Consider the following 19,239-nt stretch of genomic DNA (forward strand, 5'->3'; position numbering starts at 1 on the left):
GTATGACAACTTAAAATTGTGAAATGTCATGACTTTCCAATTTCATTGGAACTGCTAAACTCTGATTCTAATAATTGTTCCAAAAATAAGCATGTGATAAATATGGGACTGAATGACGGTGATACCACTTTTAAATCAGGGACTCTTATGCAGTGGGAACTGAGTTTAGGATCAGATTCTTATTGATTTATTCATTATTCAACATTGCGAATTCAATAGACTTGTTTTAGAGCTGCACTGGACTGTAAAACAGTTCCTTCAATGGGTAGATATTGTTCCTGCAGTAAGAATACTCTAACCAATCAAATCTACATTTCTGCATTAAATAGCAGCACCTGACATTTTAATCCACCTCCTCACCCCAAAACCTTTCCTTATGTTACAGAGTACCCACCCTGGGCAGGGCCACTTTACTGGCAGTTGTAGATTAATTGATAACATTCTTGCCTTCTGAGTCAGAACATGGTGAATCCAAGAAAGCACGTAATCTAGTTTAACAATCCTGCTGGCCTGTGAGAGTACTGCACTTTTGGAGGTGCTGTTTTTTCAATGAGGTATTCAGGAATGCTGCCACTGTTATGCTCTCGGAAACACAACAGCTAATGTGTGCACAGTCAGATCCTACACAGCAAAGCATGACTAATGAACAGCCAACTGATCTCTCTGCAGGACAACATGAGCTCATCCATCACCTTCAACATACACCCCCTCCACTGCCAATGTTCAGCAGTGTGTACCATCTACAAGATGCACTGCAACAAATCACCAAAGGCTCCTCTGACACACCTGCCAAACCTGACACCTCTACCACTTAGAAAGTCTGTCCACCATCTACAAGGCACAAGTCAGGAGTGTGATGGAACACACCCCACTTACCTGGAGGGGTGTAGCTCCAAAAACACTCAAGAAGCTCAACACCATTCAGGACAAAGCAGGCACCCTGATTGGCACCACATCTACAAACATTGACTCCCTCCACCAGCGATGCTCAGTGGCAGCAGTGTGTACTATCTACAAGATACATTGCGGAAATTCACCAAAGATCCTCAGGCAGCATCTGGGGAGCAGGAAAGTCAACATTTTGAGCTAAAACCCTTTACCAGGACTGGAAAGGGGGAGGGGAGCCCAAAAAATAAATAGAAGGTGGGGGTGGGGATGGGGATAGGGGGAAAGGTAAGTGGGATGGTGATAGGTGGATGCAGGCAGAGGATTATTGTGATTGGTCATTGGGGAAGGGTGGAGTGGAGAGGTGAGTAGGAATTTGGACAGGTTCGGTCAGGTCCTGGACCTGAGGCAAGGGAGGAGCGGGAGGGGTGAACATGGGATAAGGCCGGGGGTGGAGGGACTTTGAAGCTGGTGAAGTCAATATTGAGCCCATTGGGCTGTAAGCTCCCAAGGTAAAATATTAGGTGTTGTTCCTCCTGTTTATGTTTGGCCTCATTCTGACGAGGATGCCAAGGAGGAGGCCAAGGATGGACATGTTTCTATGGGTGTGGGAGAAGGAGTTAAAGTGGTTGGCAACTAGAAGGTCGGGTTGGTTGATGGGTGCTGAGCACATGTGCATTGCGAACTGGTCCCCAAGTTTGCATTTGGTCTCCCCGATATAGAGGAGACCACATCGGGAGCAACGGATGCAATAGATCAGGTTGGACGAAGTGCAGGTGAATCACTGCCAGATCTGGGAAGGATTATTTTGAGCCTTGGACGGGGTTGAGAGGGAAGGTGTAGGGGCAAGTGTAACACCTCCTGTGGTTGCAGGGAAAGGTACTGGGTGTACTGGAGAAGTTGGTAGGGAGCGTGCAGCTGAGGAGGGAGTCACGGAATGAAGGGTCCCTGTGGAAAGCAGACAGCGGTGGGGAGGGAAATATCTTTTTGGTGGTGGAGGTCTGGTTGTAGCTGACGGAAATGTCAGATGTTGATGGATTTGGAGGTTGATGCGGTGGTATGTGAGGACTAAGGGGACTCTATCCTTATTGCTGTTGGGGGGATGGGCTTTGAGGGCAGAAGTGCAGGAAATAGAAGAGATGCAGTTGAGGGCATCTTTAATTACAGAGGAGGGGAAATTATGATTCCTAATGTAAGAGAATATCTGGGATATCCTGGAATAGAATGCCTCATTTTGACAGCAGATGCGGCGGAGGAACTGAGAGTATGGGATAGCCATTTTGCAGAAGGGTGGGTGAGAGGAGGTGTGGTCCAGGTAATCGTGTGAGTCAGTGGATTTGAAGTGGATGTCGATGGTGAGTCTGTTTCCAGAGATGGAGATGGAGAGGTCCAAGAAGGGGAGGGAGATGTTAGTAACAGCCCAGGTGAACTTGAGGGTGGGGTGGATGGTGCTGGTGAAGTTGATGACCTGCTCGTGCTCCTTATGGGAGCACAATGCCGTACCAATGTAGTTATCAATATTGTGGAGAAGGAGGTGAGGGATGGTGCCGGTGTGGTTGTTGAAGAGGGACTGTTCCATGAAACCTACAAAGAGGCAGGCACAGCTGAGGCCCATGCAGGTGCCCATAACCACCCCTTTGGTTTGTAGGAAGTGGGAGGAATCAAAGGAAAAATTGCTGAGGGTGAAGACCAGTTCTGCCAGGCAAATGAGAGTATCAGTGGAGGGATGGGGGTCTGGATTGGCCTATGAGAGAGGAACAAGTGATGGGTTTCTAGCTGATCCTCATGGGGGATTCAGGTGTACAGGGACTGAACATCCATGGTGAAGATGTAATGTTGGGGGCCAGGAGTTGAAAGTTTTGGAAAAGGTGGAGGGCATGGGTTGTGTCCCAAATGTAGGTGGGGAGTTCCCGGACCAAAGAGGAAAGAACGGAGTTGAGTTAGGAGGAGTAAAGCCTGGTGGGGCAGGAGCAGGCAGACAATGGGTTTACCAGGACAGTTGGGGTTTATGGATCTTGGGAATGAGGTAGAAACAGGCTGAGGGGGCTAGGGGAACCATCAGGTTGGAGGCTGTAGATGGGAGATCTCCTGAGGTGATGAGGTTCTTGATGGTCTGTTGGTGATCAGAGGTGGGGTTGTGATCGAGGGGATGGCAGGAGGACGAGTCAGAGTGTTGCTGTATGGCTTCAGCCATGTAGAGGTCAGTGCGCCACACTACCAATGCGGCCCCATATTGGTGGGTTTGATGGTGAGGTTGGAGTTGGAGTGAAGGGAGCGGAGGGCTGCGTGTTCCCATGGGGAGAGGTTGCAGTGAGTGAGGGGGGCAGAGAGATTGAGGAGATCGATGTCGCGACAGCAGTTTGAGATGAAGAGGGTGAGGGAAAGTAGGAGGCTTGGGTGGGTTTGTCACAGAGTGGGTTGAATTCCTGGTCAAAGAAATAGGTGTGAGGAGGTGGTGAATGAAAAAGAGCTCGACATCGAGGCGCACATGGAATTTGTTTACGTGTGGGCGCAGGGGGATGAAGGTGAGCCCTCTGCTGTGGACTGACTGTTCAGCCTCAGTGAGGGGGATGGTCTGGGGGGGGGGAATGGTAAATACCTGGCAGGGCTTGGGGCTGGGGCTGGGGCTGAGTGTTGAGCTGGGGCCAGACGCGGGGCTGGAGACTTCACCTTCATCAAGGATCAGTCCCTCTTCCACACCTGCACCAGCACCATCCCTCATCTCCTTCTCCGCTATATTGATGACTACATTAGTACGGCCTCGTTCTCCCACGAGGAGCTCAAACAGTTCATCAACTTTCCCTCAAATTCACCTGGACCATCTCTGACACCTCCCTCCCCTTCCTGGACTTTTCCATCTCTATCTCCAGAAATTGGCTCACCGCTGACATCCATTTCAACCCCTCCGACTCCCACAACTACCTCCTCAGTTCTGACAAGTCCCTCCACAGTCCTGGCAAAGAGTTTCAGCCCAAAATGTTGACTTTCCCGCTCCCCAGATCCTGTCTGACCTGCTGTGCTTTTGCAGCTTCACATTATTGAGTCTGGCTTCTGGCACCTGCGGGCCTTCCTGTCTCCTTAGACAGCACCTTTCAAACAGAAAAACAATTCCAACTAGAATTGCAGATATATGGGAACACCACCGTGTGCAATTTCCCGTCCAAGCCACTCACCATCCTGGCTGGGAAATATATCGCTGTTCCTTCACTGTTGCTGAGTCTTGGAATACCCTCCCTCAGGGCATTGTGGGTCTACCTAAGTACATGGACTGAAGTGGTTCAAGAAGGCAGCTCACCACCACCTTCTCCAGACCAACTACTGATGGGAAAATACTACCGGCCTTTCCAGATATACTTACAGCCCTGAACGGATAAAATAGAAGATGAAACTTTACTCGTACTATTGATATTATTTGGCAGGGCTATGGTTTAATTTACCGAGCGTATCTTGAAGATGCCAGGAAACAGTTAAATGCTCATACTCTGGAGCAAAAGGTTTAACCCAACAATGTCAGTGAGCCAGTAACAGCGTTCCACCACCAAAGGCAAGCCAACCTCCACCAGCTGGACCTGCTGATTAAAGCTGTTCATCCTGATTGTGCTTTTGATTTTGCAATTAATACCAAGAGAGAAATTAATTAGCAGGAAGAAGGAACTGCTCCATCAAGAGGCAAATGTTTCAGAGTCTCATCTGCAGAATCCCCTGCTTGCTGTAGATTTTCAGTCTCCTTGTGAGCACCAGGTGTCAGACTGTCCAAGGAGTGGCACAGGCCATCAGTTTGCTCCCTTCTTATTTATTATAAGAGAGCTCCACATTTCTAACAGGGGATTCCAATCAGAAATGTGGAACCGTACTTCTATTCTGACCATTCCCTCATAGCGCAGAGCTGTCAGGGGGACGAAAACCAAGGTAATCCTGGGGTCAGCTGTCACATTTCAACATCCTGACCACCGGTCTGACAGCCATTGTTGAGCAGCAAGTGGGTGTGGGGTTAGGGTGCCAGGAGGGTACAGAGGCAGGTGGTTGTAAGGGGCCAGGTGGGTAATGTGCCAGGGTCTGAGTTGGTGGGGGGGGGGGGGAGGGTACAGTTAAGCGATACAGAGTTCAGGACAGGTCAGGCCGTTTGGCAGGAAACAAGGCGGGGGTGAATGGTGAGTGAAGGGAGGGAAGAGAAGGAGTTTCAGGTCCAGAGCCGGGGTGTGGGGAAGGGGAGGAAAGCATGCCCAGAGTGTGCAGGAAAAGGGTGGAGACAGGTCTAGGGTAAAGGTAGTGTGGGGCAGCTGGTCCTGAATAGTGATGGAGAGTTGGGTCTTGGGGGGCAGTGCTGGGTGTCAGCTCAGGGTGCTGGGGAATTTACAGGTCTGGAAGAAGTTTCCTCTGGAAGGATGTGAGGTATGAATAGAGATAATAAAGTGTGGAGCTGGATGAACACAGCAGGCCAAGCAGCATCTCAGGTCCCTGATGAAGGGTCTAGGCCCGAAACGTCAGCTTTTGTGCTCCTGCGATGCTGCTTGGCCTGCTGTGTTCATCCAGCTTCACACTTTGTTATCTTGGATTTTCCAGCGTCTGCAGTTCCCATTATCACTGAGGTATGAATAGAGCCTGTTTCATAGTTTCTCAGGAGTTCCCTTGTCTAAATCATTAATATATAGCGTGAATAGCTGGTGCCCAAGCACTGATCTCTGCTCGTAAGTCGTTGCTACTTGGAGAAGGACTTGTTTATTCTTCCTTTTTGTTTTCTGGCTGTAAACCAATTCTCTCTCCAGGTCAGGATATACTATCCCCAATCCCATCGGCTTCAATTTTGTTCAAGAATATGGCCTAACATACCATTTTTCTATCTGGGGTGTGACTTGTCTAACAGTAACTGTCAGTATTTGGAATGGGAACAGGTTAGAAGCAAGCACAGATACCCTGCCAGGAAGGAGCACGGGACCGTTCAGTGAAAGCACAGTCACTTCAGTAGAAAAGTTTATTGTGTACAACTTCCAGGCCAGGAGTACTTTGGTTAGATAAAAACTGAATGGTCTGTGGATGCTGCAAATCAGAAACAAAAAAAGAAATTGCTGGAAAAGCTCAGCAAGTCTGGCAGCATCTTTGGAGAGAAAACAGAGTTAACGTTCTGGGTTCAGCCACCTTTCCTCAGAACTGATGGCAGCTAGGAAAAGGTTGGTTTTCATGCAGAAGATTGGGTGGGGCAAGGCGTAAGGAGTAAATAATAGGAGGGATCAGAGTCCAAAGAGAGAGAAAGAACAGTTAGACAAAGGAGTTGATAACTTTCAGCCTAGGGAATGAATAGCTCCTAATGGGGACTAGCACTGGCTAAGATTGGGTTGTATATAAAAGCAGACCATAAAGCCTGGTATGTGGGTGCTGGGGTAAGGACATGGGGGAACGTGCCTCAAACCCTAAAACTGTTGAACTGAATATTGAGCCCACAAGGCTGTAGAGCTCCCAAGTGGAAAATGAGGTCCTGTTATAGCGTGTGCTGAGCTGCCCTGGAATACTGCAGCAAGCCTGAGACAGAGATACTGGCCAGGGAACAGGGTTGTGTTGCAGTGGCAGGCTTCAACAGCAGTGGAAGCTCAGGGTCTGTTTTGCGAGCAGCATGTAGATGTTCTGTGAAGCAGTCACCCAGTCTGCACTGTATTTCCCCAATGCAGAAAAGGCCACATTGTGAGCAGTGAATGCAGTAGACTAAATTGTGGGAAGTGAAGGTAAAGTACTGCTTTACTTGAAGGTATGTTCAGGGCCTTGGATTATGCTTGGTTAGAAATCTGCAGATTATTAAAAGCTGAGAAAGTCTAAGCCCTTAGTTTTGAGAGTGCTCATTGTGAGAAAGCTTCACAGGAAAGAAACCAGGATAACTGGTTAAACTGAACTTAAATATTCAATACAGAGGGATAATTATAGCAGGTTTGAGTCGCTACAAAGATAGGATTGCATAAAATGATGGCATTTGTTTTACTGCATATTTTCAGATCTTTCAAGTGTGGTTTCTAATTAGATAGCTTGTTTGTTTTTGCTTTTTTGGTTTCCTTTTGTGTAATAAACTTCTAGTATATTGTGAAAGAAACTCTGCATTTTTGAATGACTTTAGTTCAGAAAAGACGACCGTGTTAACTAAAATGAAAAATATAACAAACATGACACATCAAGCCAGATTCTATTGTAGGTTCTGGCTCAGCAGTACATGTTGGGAACTTTTTCTGAAAACCTCAGGACTAACTGGTCTTCAGATAAAGGATATTTTTGGTTTTTGGGTACATTCACTTCCCCCTTTCCACCAATCCCAGACACCTGTTTGGATCCTTTGGAAAAACATCTTTGCTTTCCCCAAATAGGCCCAAGCAGACCTATAGTCATACAGAGTTTGAGCCTTTGCAAAAACAACATCGCTTTCAGGTCTGTTGGGATCCATTTGGGCCAAACAAGGTCTAAAAGGGGCCTTAACTCAACATGTCCACAGGTCTTTCACATCCATTTCATAGTGCTTTTGAAAAGCCTTTCATTTTTAGCTAGTACATTGACTGGGAACAAAACACAAGCATCAATAAATGTGAATCTAAAGAAAAGCAGTACTAGGATTTCAAGACATTTGATAAGATTCCACCCTCCTCTCAGTCCTAAAGGGCCTGTCCTTTATTTGGAGACAGCAGTCCAACTGCTCAGTACATTACTCAACCAATTTCTCTTTCTTCCCTGGATAAGAGATCCAGGTGCATTGTTTAACAGGCGTTCAGTCCAATATATTCTATTGATTACCTTTGTCAATACTATAAATCACATCCATAATTTCTAAACTGGGCACCAATAACTAAAGAGCTCAAACTTCTAAATTATTCAGAATGCAGCTACTCAACAGAACTCACTTTTTGGGAAGAATAGATACAGTGACAGATAAAGTTACAATCCAACAGTAGCCTCATGGGCACTGCAATGCAGTTTATTCAAAGAAGCAATTTGCCTGAGCAACGAACATTTTGTTGCAAAGACATCTTTGGGTGGGTTGTGGCATAAAGTTGAGGAAATCATTCAATTTTATTTACACTTATACACTCATAAGATGTGTGTGTTGCTAGAAAGGCCAATTTTTGATGCCCATCTCAAATTGCCAGGGAGATAGCAATGGGCTATCTTCGTAGACTACTGCAGTTTGTGAATTGAAGGTGCTCCCTGAGTACAGTTGGATATAACGTTAGCTTAAACCATTTCAAACAGCTTGTCAGAGTCTAGATGGTTTCTTTCTATCACCCTTTTTAGAGATGTTGTGACACACCTGTACAGCAGGTGGAACTAGAACCCAAACGCCCCTGGCCCAGAGGCAGGACATTAGCTCTGCACCATGAGATCCTTAGTTTTGAGAAGAGTCTTATTTCATGTTGTTCAACTATTTCATTCAATTACGAATTAAAATGCGTAATATTTGCTCTGAAAAGTTACAAGTAAAAGTATCAAGTATAATACAGAAGCATTACAATTGACAACTAAGGTGGAGACAAACCATCAATTCTGTTGAGCACCAGTGAACCGGGTAGATCTAATCAACTTGTTCAGAGATTTTATGAGACACCAACAATTGCACAATGTTCAGCACCATTCATGACTCCTCAGATACTGAAGCAGTCTGTGTTCAAATGGAACAAGATCTGGCCAATATCCAGGCTTGGGCTGACAAGTGGCAAACATCATTCATGCCACACAAATGCCAGGCTATGGCCATCTCTAATAAAGAGACAATCTAACCACCATGCCTTGATGTCAGCATCACTGAAATCCCCACTATCAACATCCCGGTGCTTATCATTGACCAGAAACCGAACTGGACTCACCACATAAAAACATTGGCCACGAGAGTGGGTCAGAGGCTAGGAATACTGTGGAGGGTAACTCGCCTCCTGACCCCCCAAAACCGGTCCACCATCTACAAGGTACAAGTCAGGAGTGCGATGGAATACTCCCCATTTGCCAGGATGGGTGCAACTCCAAGAAGCTTGACACCATCCAGGACAAAGCAGCCATTTGATTGGCACCACATCCACAAGCATCCCACTCCCTCCATCACCAACATCCCACCTCCATCCCACTCCCTCCATCACCAACACTCAGCCGGAGTGTGTACTATCTATACGATGCACTGCAGAAATTCACCAAAGATCTTCAGGCAGCACCGTCCAAAACCATGACCATGTCCATCTATAAGGACAAGGACAGCAGATACATGGGAACACCACCACTTCCATGTTCCTCAACAAGCCACTCACCATCCTGACTTGGAAATACATCACTTTGCTGTTACTGAGGCAAAATCCTAGAATTCCATCCCTAATGGCATTGTGGGACAACCCACAGCAGGAGGGCTGCAGTGGTTCAAGAAGCCAGCTCACCCCCACCTTCTCAAGGGCAATTAGAGACAAGCAATAAATGTTGACCAACCAGCAAAGCCCACCTCTCGCAAATGAATAAATAAAACAAAACCTCTGGAGCATGAAACATTTGAGCCTGTCCCTCCTAGTTTTGAGGTAGGAACACTACCACTTCACCATAAAAGTCTCTGAAATGTGAAGAGTCTGACAGGGAGCAATGCAAGTTAATTTAAAGGTCCTTTAACCAATAAGCCACAATACTACCTACACTAAAGAGGAATTACAAGGAAATAATTAGGGTCAGCTGTTGTCTTCAGGTGAAACTGACTTAGAAAGTGAAGTTCACTGGCCCAACACTTTTCCATGTAATTGTATCCCTAGTTCAGCACATCCCTTGAGGGGGTCAGGACCTCACGTGCAGTCACAAGCTGAAACTGTGTTGCTGCAAAATCCAAACAGACATGACCATCATGGAACTCTGACAGATACACAATAACAGCCCACACAAACATCCAAGTGCCCACTTACACAGAGACATCCCCTAACTCTCACAGGTACTTTTCTGGTCCCCACTGACCTCATCCACCCCACCACCCCACCCCACACTAATCCTTACAGTTCTCACATAGGAGTCATGACCACCTCAAAATGAAGCCACAGTAGGAAAATGTTTTGGAAAGTGCTGCTCTGAAGTCACTGACTTAGGTTTGCATTTGCACCCACATTTATAATGTTTACCTTAATGTTTCATGTACTCCTGTGAACTATATTTCCCAAGGCCTCCACAGCTTGATGTTTCAGTTTAAATATTTTTAATGTGGGAATTTTTCTGTGTTATTCATTGTGCTGAAATTTTAAGAAAACAGAAATATTTATCCCTGAAAATCTGTGTGCAGCTGAACTCACTTCACTGTTACAATATAGCACAAGGCTACATTTGGATTGTAAGTACAGAGTATGCTGTTCGCCAAAGCTTCAAGAATTCAAAATTGAAGGTTCTGAAGAGTGGAGGGTCCAAACTGGACCTGGTTTTGTCACCGTGTCCTGACCAAACTGACAATTGGGTTTGGAAAAGGTAAATGGATTTCAGCATTCCCAGTGAACCTCTGGAGTCAGCAGTCTGCATTCAAACAGTGTAGTATTATTAGCAGGAAGGAGAATATATGCAGTGGAGGCAGCACCAGTTTGTAGCTGAGTTCTCGGCTTTGACAGTTGTCAGGATGTGAAAGAACAGATGGTTTTCATTTGTTCAATGTTACACTTGTGATTAGCACATTGCTAACTCTTTAAGTATCAGCTACAACTTAGTGGGTACTAACTCTCAGCTCCAAGTTAGAAAGGTTGTGGTTGAGAGTCAAGTACAGATCCTAAACGGACTTTCTACTGCCAGAGTGAAGGACGTACTGTACTTTCAGAGGCTCCATCTTTCACATGGGGCATCAGAGAATCCCCTACAGTGTGGAAGCAGGCTATTCGGCCCATCTAGTCCATACTGTCCTCCCAAAGAGTATCGCACCCAAATCCACCCCATCACTGTAAACCTACATTTCCCATAGCTGATCATGTAACCTACACATCCCTGGACATTATGGTTAATTTAGCATGGCCAATCCACCCCAGCCTGCACATCTTTGGACCGTGGGAGGAAACTGGACCACCCGGAGGAAACTCACGCAGACACAGGGAGAATGTACAAACTGCACGCAGACAGCCACCCGAAGGTGGAATCAAACTTGGGTCCTCGGGCCTGTGAGGCAGCATGCTAACCAATGTGCTCCAATGTGAGGTATTAGATCCCATGACAAGATGGGAGGACGGTTTTCCTCAGCATTCCCGCCAAACCGTATCTGATAACCAACATCACTAAACAGTTGAGTGCTTAGCTCCTCACTGTCAATGGTTTAAACGTAGAATAGAACATTACAGCACAATACAGGCCCTTCGGCCCTCGATGTTGTGCTGACCTGTCATACCGATCTCAAGCCCATCTAACCTACACTATTCCATGTACGTCCATATGCTCATCCAATGACGACTTAAATGTGCCGAAAGTTGGCGAATCTACAACCGTTGCAGGCAAAGTGTTCCATTCCCTTACTACTCTCTGAGTAAAGAAACTACCTCTGACATCTGTCCTACATCTTTCACCCCTCAATTTAAAACTATGCCCCCTCGTGCTTGCCATCACCATCCGAGGGAAAAGGCTCTCCCTATCCATCCTATCTAACCCTCTGATTATTTTATATGTTTCAATTAAGTCACCTCTCAACCTTCTTCTCTCTAACGAAAACAGCCTCAAGTCCTTCAGCCTTTCCTCGTAAGACCTTCCCTCCATACCAGGCAACATCCTAGTAAATCTCCTCTGCACCCTTTCCAAAGCTTCCACATCCTTCTTATAATGCGGTGACCAGAACTGTACGCAATACTCCAAGTGCGGCCGCACCAGAGTTTTGTACAGCTTCACCATAACCTCTTGGTTCCGGAACTCGATCCCTCTATTAATAAAAGCTAAAACACTGTATGCCTTCTTAACAGCCCTGTCAACCTGGGTGGCAATTTTCAAGGATCTGTGTACATGGACACCGAGATCTCTCTGCTCATCTACACTACCAAGAATCTTACCATTAGCCCAGTACTTTGCTTTCTGGTTACTCCTACCAAAGTGCATCACCTCACACTTGTCTGCATTAAACTCCATTTGCCACCTCTCAGCCCAGCTCTGTAGCTTATCTATGTCTCTCTGCAACCTACAGCATCCTTCATCACTATCCACAACTCCACCGACCTTAGTGTCGTCTGCAAATTTACTAACCCATCCTTCTACGCCCTCATCCCAGTCATTTATAAAAATGACAAACAGCAGTGGACCCAACACTGACCCTTGTGGTACACCACTAGTAACTGGTCTCCAGGATGAACATTTCCCATCAACTACCACCCTCTGTCTTCTTTCACCAATCCAATTTCCGATCCAAACTGCTATATCTCCCACAATTCCATTCCTCCACATTTTGTACAATAGCCTATTGTGGGGAACCTTATCGAACGCCTTGCTGAAATCCATACACACCACATCAACCGGTTTCGTCTCATCTACCTGTCTGGTCACCTTCTCAAAGAACTCAGTAAGGTTTGTGAGGCACGACCTTCCCTTCACAAAACCGTGCTGACTATCCCTAATCAATTTATTCTTTTCTAGATGATTATAAATCCAATCCCTTATAACCTTTTCCAACACTTTACCAACAACTGAGATAAGGCTCAATGGTCTATAATTACCAGGGTTGTCTCTACTCCCCTTCTTGAACAGGGGAACCTTGCTATTCACAGACAGGTGCAAATTATAACAGTGAGTGCATTTGGAAGGCTCTGTGGGATATCCTGTGGCTGTGAGTATCACTACATAAATGTTTCTAATTCACTCGTGGGATGTGGGATTCGCTGACTGGTCAGCCTCCCATGTAGGACCTTGTCATAAGCTTGAACAAACATCAGCTCTGGGATTTGTTCACACTAAGAAGCAGGACTAGCCACTGGCACTGAGGACCTGTGTACATTTGTGTGTCATTAACAGTGCCTCCGGTACTGCAGTAAACTGCTGATTCATTCACGTTGTCAAAATTCATTCAGAAGAACCAAAACACCTTTAAAAATCAATAAAAGTCTACAAAGTGTTGTCTTTACCGGAGGGCTGTACTGTGTCATAACTTAGAGCATGCCCTGTACAAACCCGGAACAAAGAAACAAAAATGTGGAAACTCTTTGTGTACCTTGTACAGATGTAATTAGATCTGATTCAGCAGAATTGCCAAATTTTGCAAAACTGGGAGGATATTCCAAGTCAGTGAAGGGTAAAAATAGTCAAGGCTGGGAGTTCCTGGTTAGTAATTGGATGTTAGCGTATTTAAAAATTAAAACACAAAGCTTTCTATATATCTTGTGCAGACCAACTGTGCGAGTTTTGAAATGTCTAAACGGTCAATTTCAGAGACACATCCCGTGTTGTCGAGTTAGATTAGGTGACACACCAGAACGGCCAAGTGCATCTGAACATTAAACAAATTGTTTATTTTCAACTAAATAAATCATTGGCGGCCCTTGATTGCTGTAGAATAGAAACAAAGTCTCACACGGTCAGGACATCCTTAAAACGGCACAAAGTAATCTTGATACTGTTACATCAACACCACAAACGGAGGCAAACTTTCGGTACCTACTTCTCACTGTCGATTCCAGCAGTAAACAGGATTTGCAGAGTAGATAGTAGCTCTCCATCTCGGCCTCGGAAATCTTCAGATTGTCCACGGCTGCCATGTCGACTTTGTTTGCAATATCCTCTCCCTCCTCTGCAACAAGCCGGGGAACAGGCTGCGCTCTCAACTCAACATCTCACCCGCTACAGAAAGTGCATCCCCCACCCCTCACAACCTCTCCTCCACCACCCACCTCCTCCTGATTCATCACAAGCACCGAGTCCAGTGGATGTAGTACATATTCCGGTCACCTTGCAAATTAAAACTCACACCAGCCAACGCTGTGGCTTTTGGATGTCGCCTTGTCTGCAGAGTAAACGTGGCACACACACACACACAGACACAGAAACACACACACACACAGACACACAGAATCACACACACACACACACACACAGAAACACACACACACAAACACACATATAGACACACACAGACACACAGAAACGCACACACACAAACACAGAAACGCACACACACTCACAAACACACAGAAACACACACACACACAGACACAGAAACACACACACTCACACACAGACACAGACCCGGGCAGGTGCAGGATGTAGCAACACCTCCGTGTCCCAACACAGAGCTGCAGTACCAGTCGCTCTCCTTCTGCGCACTCGGCTGAACAGAATGAACACATGACCGAGCTTTTCCTATCTTAACCCGAAACTCTGCCAGTTGGTACACCTCAGTTTTTACAGTATAATCCGGTACCTGGCAGCGGATACTAAGGCATCCTGTTTACTTGTTTCCAGTTTTGGTTCGTCTCTCCCTCTACATGTGATATTATTAACCAGCAGAAGGAATAACACAGTGACATGCTACTATTTATTAGCCATTATTACCTCCTGTGTTTACATTTAATAATGCACTTTTGACGATCAACACAGTTATTTTTTCAGGTATCATTTCCCATATGCCACATGGCGAACGGGGTTGTGCCAGAGAAAATTCCTCCTGGTCACATTGAATATTACAAAACACTCCGGGGTGGAGTATTTGTCATCCCCCTTGGCCTAAAATGTTAGTTTACATTATGATCCTGCATCGCCCTGAACTCTCCGTGATTCCAAGAAGTTTGTTACACGCCAGCAGATGGTGATAATAAACGAGTCAGATCCCAAAATAAAACCACGCAGTTGGTAATCTGAACATATCCGACGGAGACAGAGGAACTGAGAGAATGGGATGGAGTCTGAAACATATTCCATCGAGGAATAAAGAGTCGGGCACTCAGCCAACCGAATCTGCCCCATTCAATAAAATCATGGCTGACCTCGTTTTAACCGAATTTCCTGCATTATTCCCCAACAATCTTTCATTCCCGTGGTCATCAAGGATCTATCTATCTCTGCCATAAAGACGGGTGAAGATTCTGCATTTACTGCCTTTTGATGGGAGTTCCAAAGAACCACAACAAAGATGTTCTTTAACTAACGAACACTGTCTATTACATAAGAAATAAATTATTCAGTTAGAAGAATCTTAAAACAAACCTCAAAGCTATTTTCCAGTTTGTTTCGTAACAATATCCATTACAGGGGAGCAATCTTTAAATCTTTACTTAAACTCGATTTCCCCAGTTTCTTAAACTTCAACTGTGCAGACAATGTTATGATTCCCTCGAGAGTCTGCTGTTAGACAGGGGGTTCCATGATTTTAATCCAGTAATGGTGAAAGGGCAGCGATAACTTTCCGTCAGTACTGTAAGTAGCTCAGAGGGGAACTTGCAGGGACTGATTTTCCCCATGTATCAGTTGCCTTTATCCTTCCACGTGGTAGCTGTTGTGTGTTTTTGAAAAACTCATCTATGGGTGTCCTTGGCTGCCCAGCATTTATTGCTCATCTCTAGATGCCCTTCAGAAGGTGGTGGTGAGCTGCCTTCTTGAACCGCTGTAGTCCACAAAATTTACTGGCATGAAATCCTCACAATTCTGATGATCTGAACTTTCTCAGTTCCAACAACTTGGAACATTTCTATCCAAACTCTCCTGGGCTTGGAAACTGTATCAACTAAACCATTTCTGGTGAGGTGACAGACACCTCTGAACTGAACAAAAGCTGAAAGAATTAGGTTTGTTGTGAATCAGGAACAAAAACAGAAGTTGCTGAAAAATCTTAGCAGGTCTGGCAGCACCTGCGAAGAAAAATAAATCAGAGTTGACGTTTCAGGTCTGGTGACCGTTCCTCAGAACTAATGGCAGCTGGGAAAATGTTGGCTTATATGCAGAAAATAGGGAGGGGGATGGGGTAGAGAGTAAACAATAGGATAAAGGATAGAGCCCAGTGAAATTGGAACCCAGGGTGCTCTCACTTTCACCTGGTCTATCTCTGACTCCTCCCTTCCCTTCCTCAGCATCCCTATTTCCATTTCTGGGGATAGACTGGCCACTAATATCCTCTATAAACCCACTGACTCCCACAGCTATCTGGACTATACATCCTCACACCCCACTTCCTGTAAAGACTCCATCCCATTCTCTCAGTTCCTCTGTCTCCGTCGGATATGTTCAGATGATGCCAACTTCGACAATTAGGTTTCTATTTCTTAAAAAATCTTTAACAAACTCATTTCCCAATACAATAGGGAGAGGTAGCGGAGAGTGATAATGTTAATGGAGTAGTTATCCAAAACCCCAGGTTAATGATCTCGGTACATGGTTTTGAATTCCATCCAGTCAGATGGTGAGATTTGAATTTAATAGAATTAAAGAAAAATTTGTCTAATGGTGACCATTAGACCATTGTCTGTTGTGGTAAAATACATTTTAGAGAAGGATTCATCCATCTTTAACCAGCCTACATGTGACTCCAGACCCACAGCAATGTGGTTGACTCTTAGCTGCCCTCTGGGCAATTAGAATTAGCTTTAATTAACTTTACAGCCTTCTGGCCTCAATATTGAGATCAACAAGTTTAGGGCTTGAGGCACCTTCTCTTCTGTCCTTACCTGCAGATGCTGGAAATCAGAAACAAAATCAGAAATTGCTGGAAAATTCAGCAGGTGCAGCAGCATCAATGGAGAGAAAGCAAAGTTAACAGGGAATCTCTCTCCCATTGCAACTCTCTTGCACCACCTATCTTCTTTTCTCTCCATCTTTGGTCTGCCTCCCCCTCTCTCCCTATTTATTCCAGAACCCTCTCCCCATCCCTCTCTCTGATGAAGGGTCTCAGCCTGAAACGTCAGCTTTTGTGCTCCCGAGATGCTGCTTGGCCTGCTGTGTTCACCCAGCTCCACACTTTGTTATCTGAAATGTTAACTCTGAATTTGCTGCACAGGTGCTGCTAGACCTACTGAATTTTCCCAGCAATTTCTGTTTTAGTTCCAAAATTCAAAGGACTATATGAGGTCGATGCAGGAAGGAGGCTCCTGATTGTAGAGAAGTTTAGAGTTAGGGGTTACAGTCCAAAGAAATGGGGTAAACTATATTGGACAGAGATGAGGAGAAATTTCTCAACGCAGAGAGCAGTGAGGTCTGTGAAATTTGCTACAAGAGAAAGCAGTTGAGGCCAGAACAATGTACGATTTCAAGGTAGAATTAAATATGGTACTTGGAGCTAAAGGGGATGAAGGAATATGGAGTAAAAGCAGGAACAGGTTATTGAATTGGATGATCAGCCGTGATCATAATGAATGGTGGTGTCGACTCAAAAGAACTGAATGGTTTATTCCTGTTCCTATTTTCTATGCAACATTGCCATATGCAAAGCAGATGTAGATATTCTTTTCAACCACAAACAAAACCAGAAAATGTCGGAAAGCTCAGCTGGTAGCTCAGAACAGTTCTGAGGAAGGATCACTCATCCTGAAATGTTAACTCTGATTTCTCTCCATAGATGGTGTCAGAGCTGCTGAGCTTTTCCAGCAATTTCTGTTTTTGTTTCTGATTTACAGCATTCACAGTTTTTTCATTTTCTATTACAGATTTTCTTCTCTTCATTTCCAGGATAAGAGCATCTCTGGCCAATCCAGTACATATTGCCCAAACCTAATTATCCTCAAGATGATGGTTTTATCACCTTCTTGAACCACGGCAATCTATATGGCACAGGTACATCTGCAGAGCTGTTGAGAAGGGAGCTCTAAGTATTTGACCCTGTGACTGTTAAAAAAAAAAGTGCTGAAATTCCAAAGCAGGATTAGGTATGACTTGCGGGGGAACTTACAGAAGAACAGACTCTCTGACAATAAGAGTAAGACAGTGTACGAGAATCTGCACTTGAAAAAAGTACTACTATCTAGCTGTGAGTCTCTCTGGGATCTCTTACGGCTGTGAAAATGTCTCCTGTGTAAAAGAAAACATAGGTTCTTCTCAATGTGTAAAAAAAGAACATCAGGTGAATTTTGAACTTTGCTGAACTGTGCTTTGTGATGATTCGTAAAAGTTTTTTGTTGCTTTCATTCTGTGAAATTGTAAGTTTTGACAATAACTGGGAAATATCCGATAAAGTTTCTTTCATCTTTGAAAATGAACAAGGAGAGTGGAATTGGATGACAGGAAGTTGCTAAGGATGGCCAGGCCTTGACCTTTTGGCACTCACCCTTGGATGGATAAGGAAGGAACAATGGGCTCTTCTGCCCATTTCTTCACTGGGTGTGGGTGGCACTGGGAAAGCCATTATTTATTGTCCATCATTAGTTGTCCTTGAGAAGGACGCTGTCTGCCAAAGAAGATGAAATCGTAGTATATTACTGGTAGGTGGTGGAAATCCCATGTTGTGCTATCTTTGTTCTTCTAGGTAGTGTAGATTGATGATTTGGACAGCACCAATGAAGAAACCTTGACAAATGGCTGTAGCGTAGCATGTAGTTGGCACACCCTATTCCTGCAGTGCATCAATGGTGGATGGAATGGATATTGATGGTGGTGGAAGGGTTTGCCAGTCAAACTCACTGTTTAGTCCTGGATGATGATTTTGGGAGATCAGGACTGACATTTGACTGCGTTCAGAAACGACTGGGCAATCACTTGGTTTTATTGAATCCTATTGGTGGTTCAAAAAGCTAATACTAACTTGAGCACAATAGTGACAAGAAATAACGACTGATCTTGCCAACAACACTCCTACTTCAAGAAATAATACTTAAAAGATCACATTGATGCTATCATGAACTTGTGAGAGCCAGCAATCAAATGCTTGGAAAGCAGTTATGTTCACCATTACATCACCATCGCTTTACACAGTGATGTTATTATGAAGCTTTGTTCAATAAATATCACCTGCTCCTATGATCCCTTCGGCCAGTCGGAAAGAATTTCATGCTTCATACAAACAGCCTAGAAATAGGGAGTTACATGTCTCCATTTAATAGCACTCAGGACAGAAACGAAAGAGACTGGCCTCTTCAAGCAGAAGGCACAATGAGAAGATATAATAATTTGAGGACTGAACAATCCCCACCTACTACCTATGAAGGTCATTTATGATTTTGCTTGTGTTAGTAATATTAATACTGTCCTTCCCATTGTGAAGGCCAATATTCGACTTTGCAGAACCAAAGCTAGAACAGAATCAAGAGTATTCAAATTAGCTGATTTCTGCCAATGCATTTACCCATTGTTGGGTGGAGGAGAATTGTAAATATGAACCAAATAACCAGAACAATGGTGTGCATGATTATCCTAATGAGTACTCAAGGTGGCTCAGTGGTTAGCACTGCTGCCTCACAGCCCCAGGAACATGGATTTGATTCCACCTTTGGGCAATTGTCTGTGTGGGGTTTG

At 44.8% G+C, this 19,239-nt stretch overlaps 1 protein-coding gene across 2 annotated transcripts in view; it reads right to left on the bottom strand.

The window, feature by feature from the left end:
* mcf2a (MCF.2 cell line derived transforming sequence a) overlaps nt 1-14,121 on the bottom strand; it is a 177,637-nt gene extending 163,516 nt beyond the window's left edge. For both annotated transcript variants that reach the window (XM_059651320.1, XM_059651319.1), the window contains exon 1: nt 13,469-14,121. In XM_059651320.1, the coding sequence (XP_059507303.1) occupies nt 13,469-13,565 (97 nt within the window). In that variant the 5' untranslated portion in view covers nt 13,566-14,121. The remainder of the gene's footprint in view (nt 1-13,468) is intronic.
* Nucleotides 14,122-19,239: the final 5,118 nt, after the last annotated feature.

Source organism: Stegostoma tigrinum, chromosome 15 (genome assembly GCF_030684315.1).
Source record: "Stegostoma tigrinum isolate sSteTig4 chromosome 15, sSteTig4.hap1, whole genome shotgun sequence".
Lineage (NCBI taxonomy): Eukaryota > Metazoa > Chordata > Chondrichthyes > Orectolobiformes > Stegostomatidae > Stegostoma > Stegostoma tigrinum.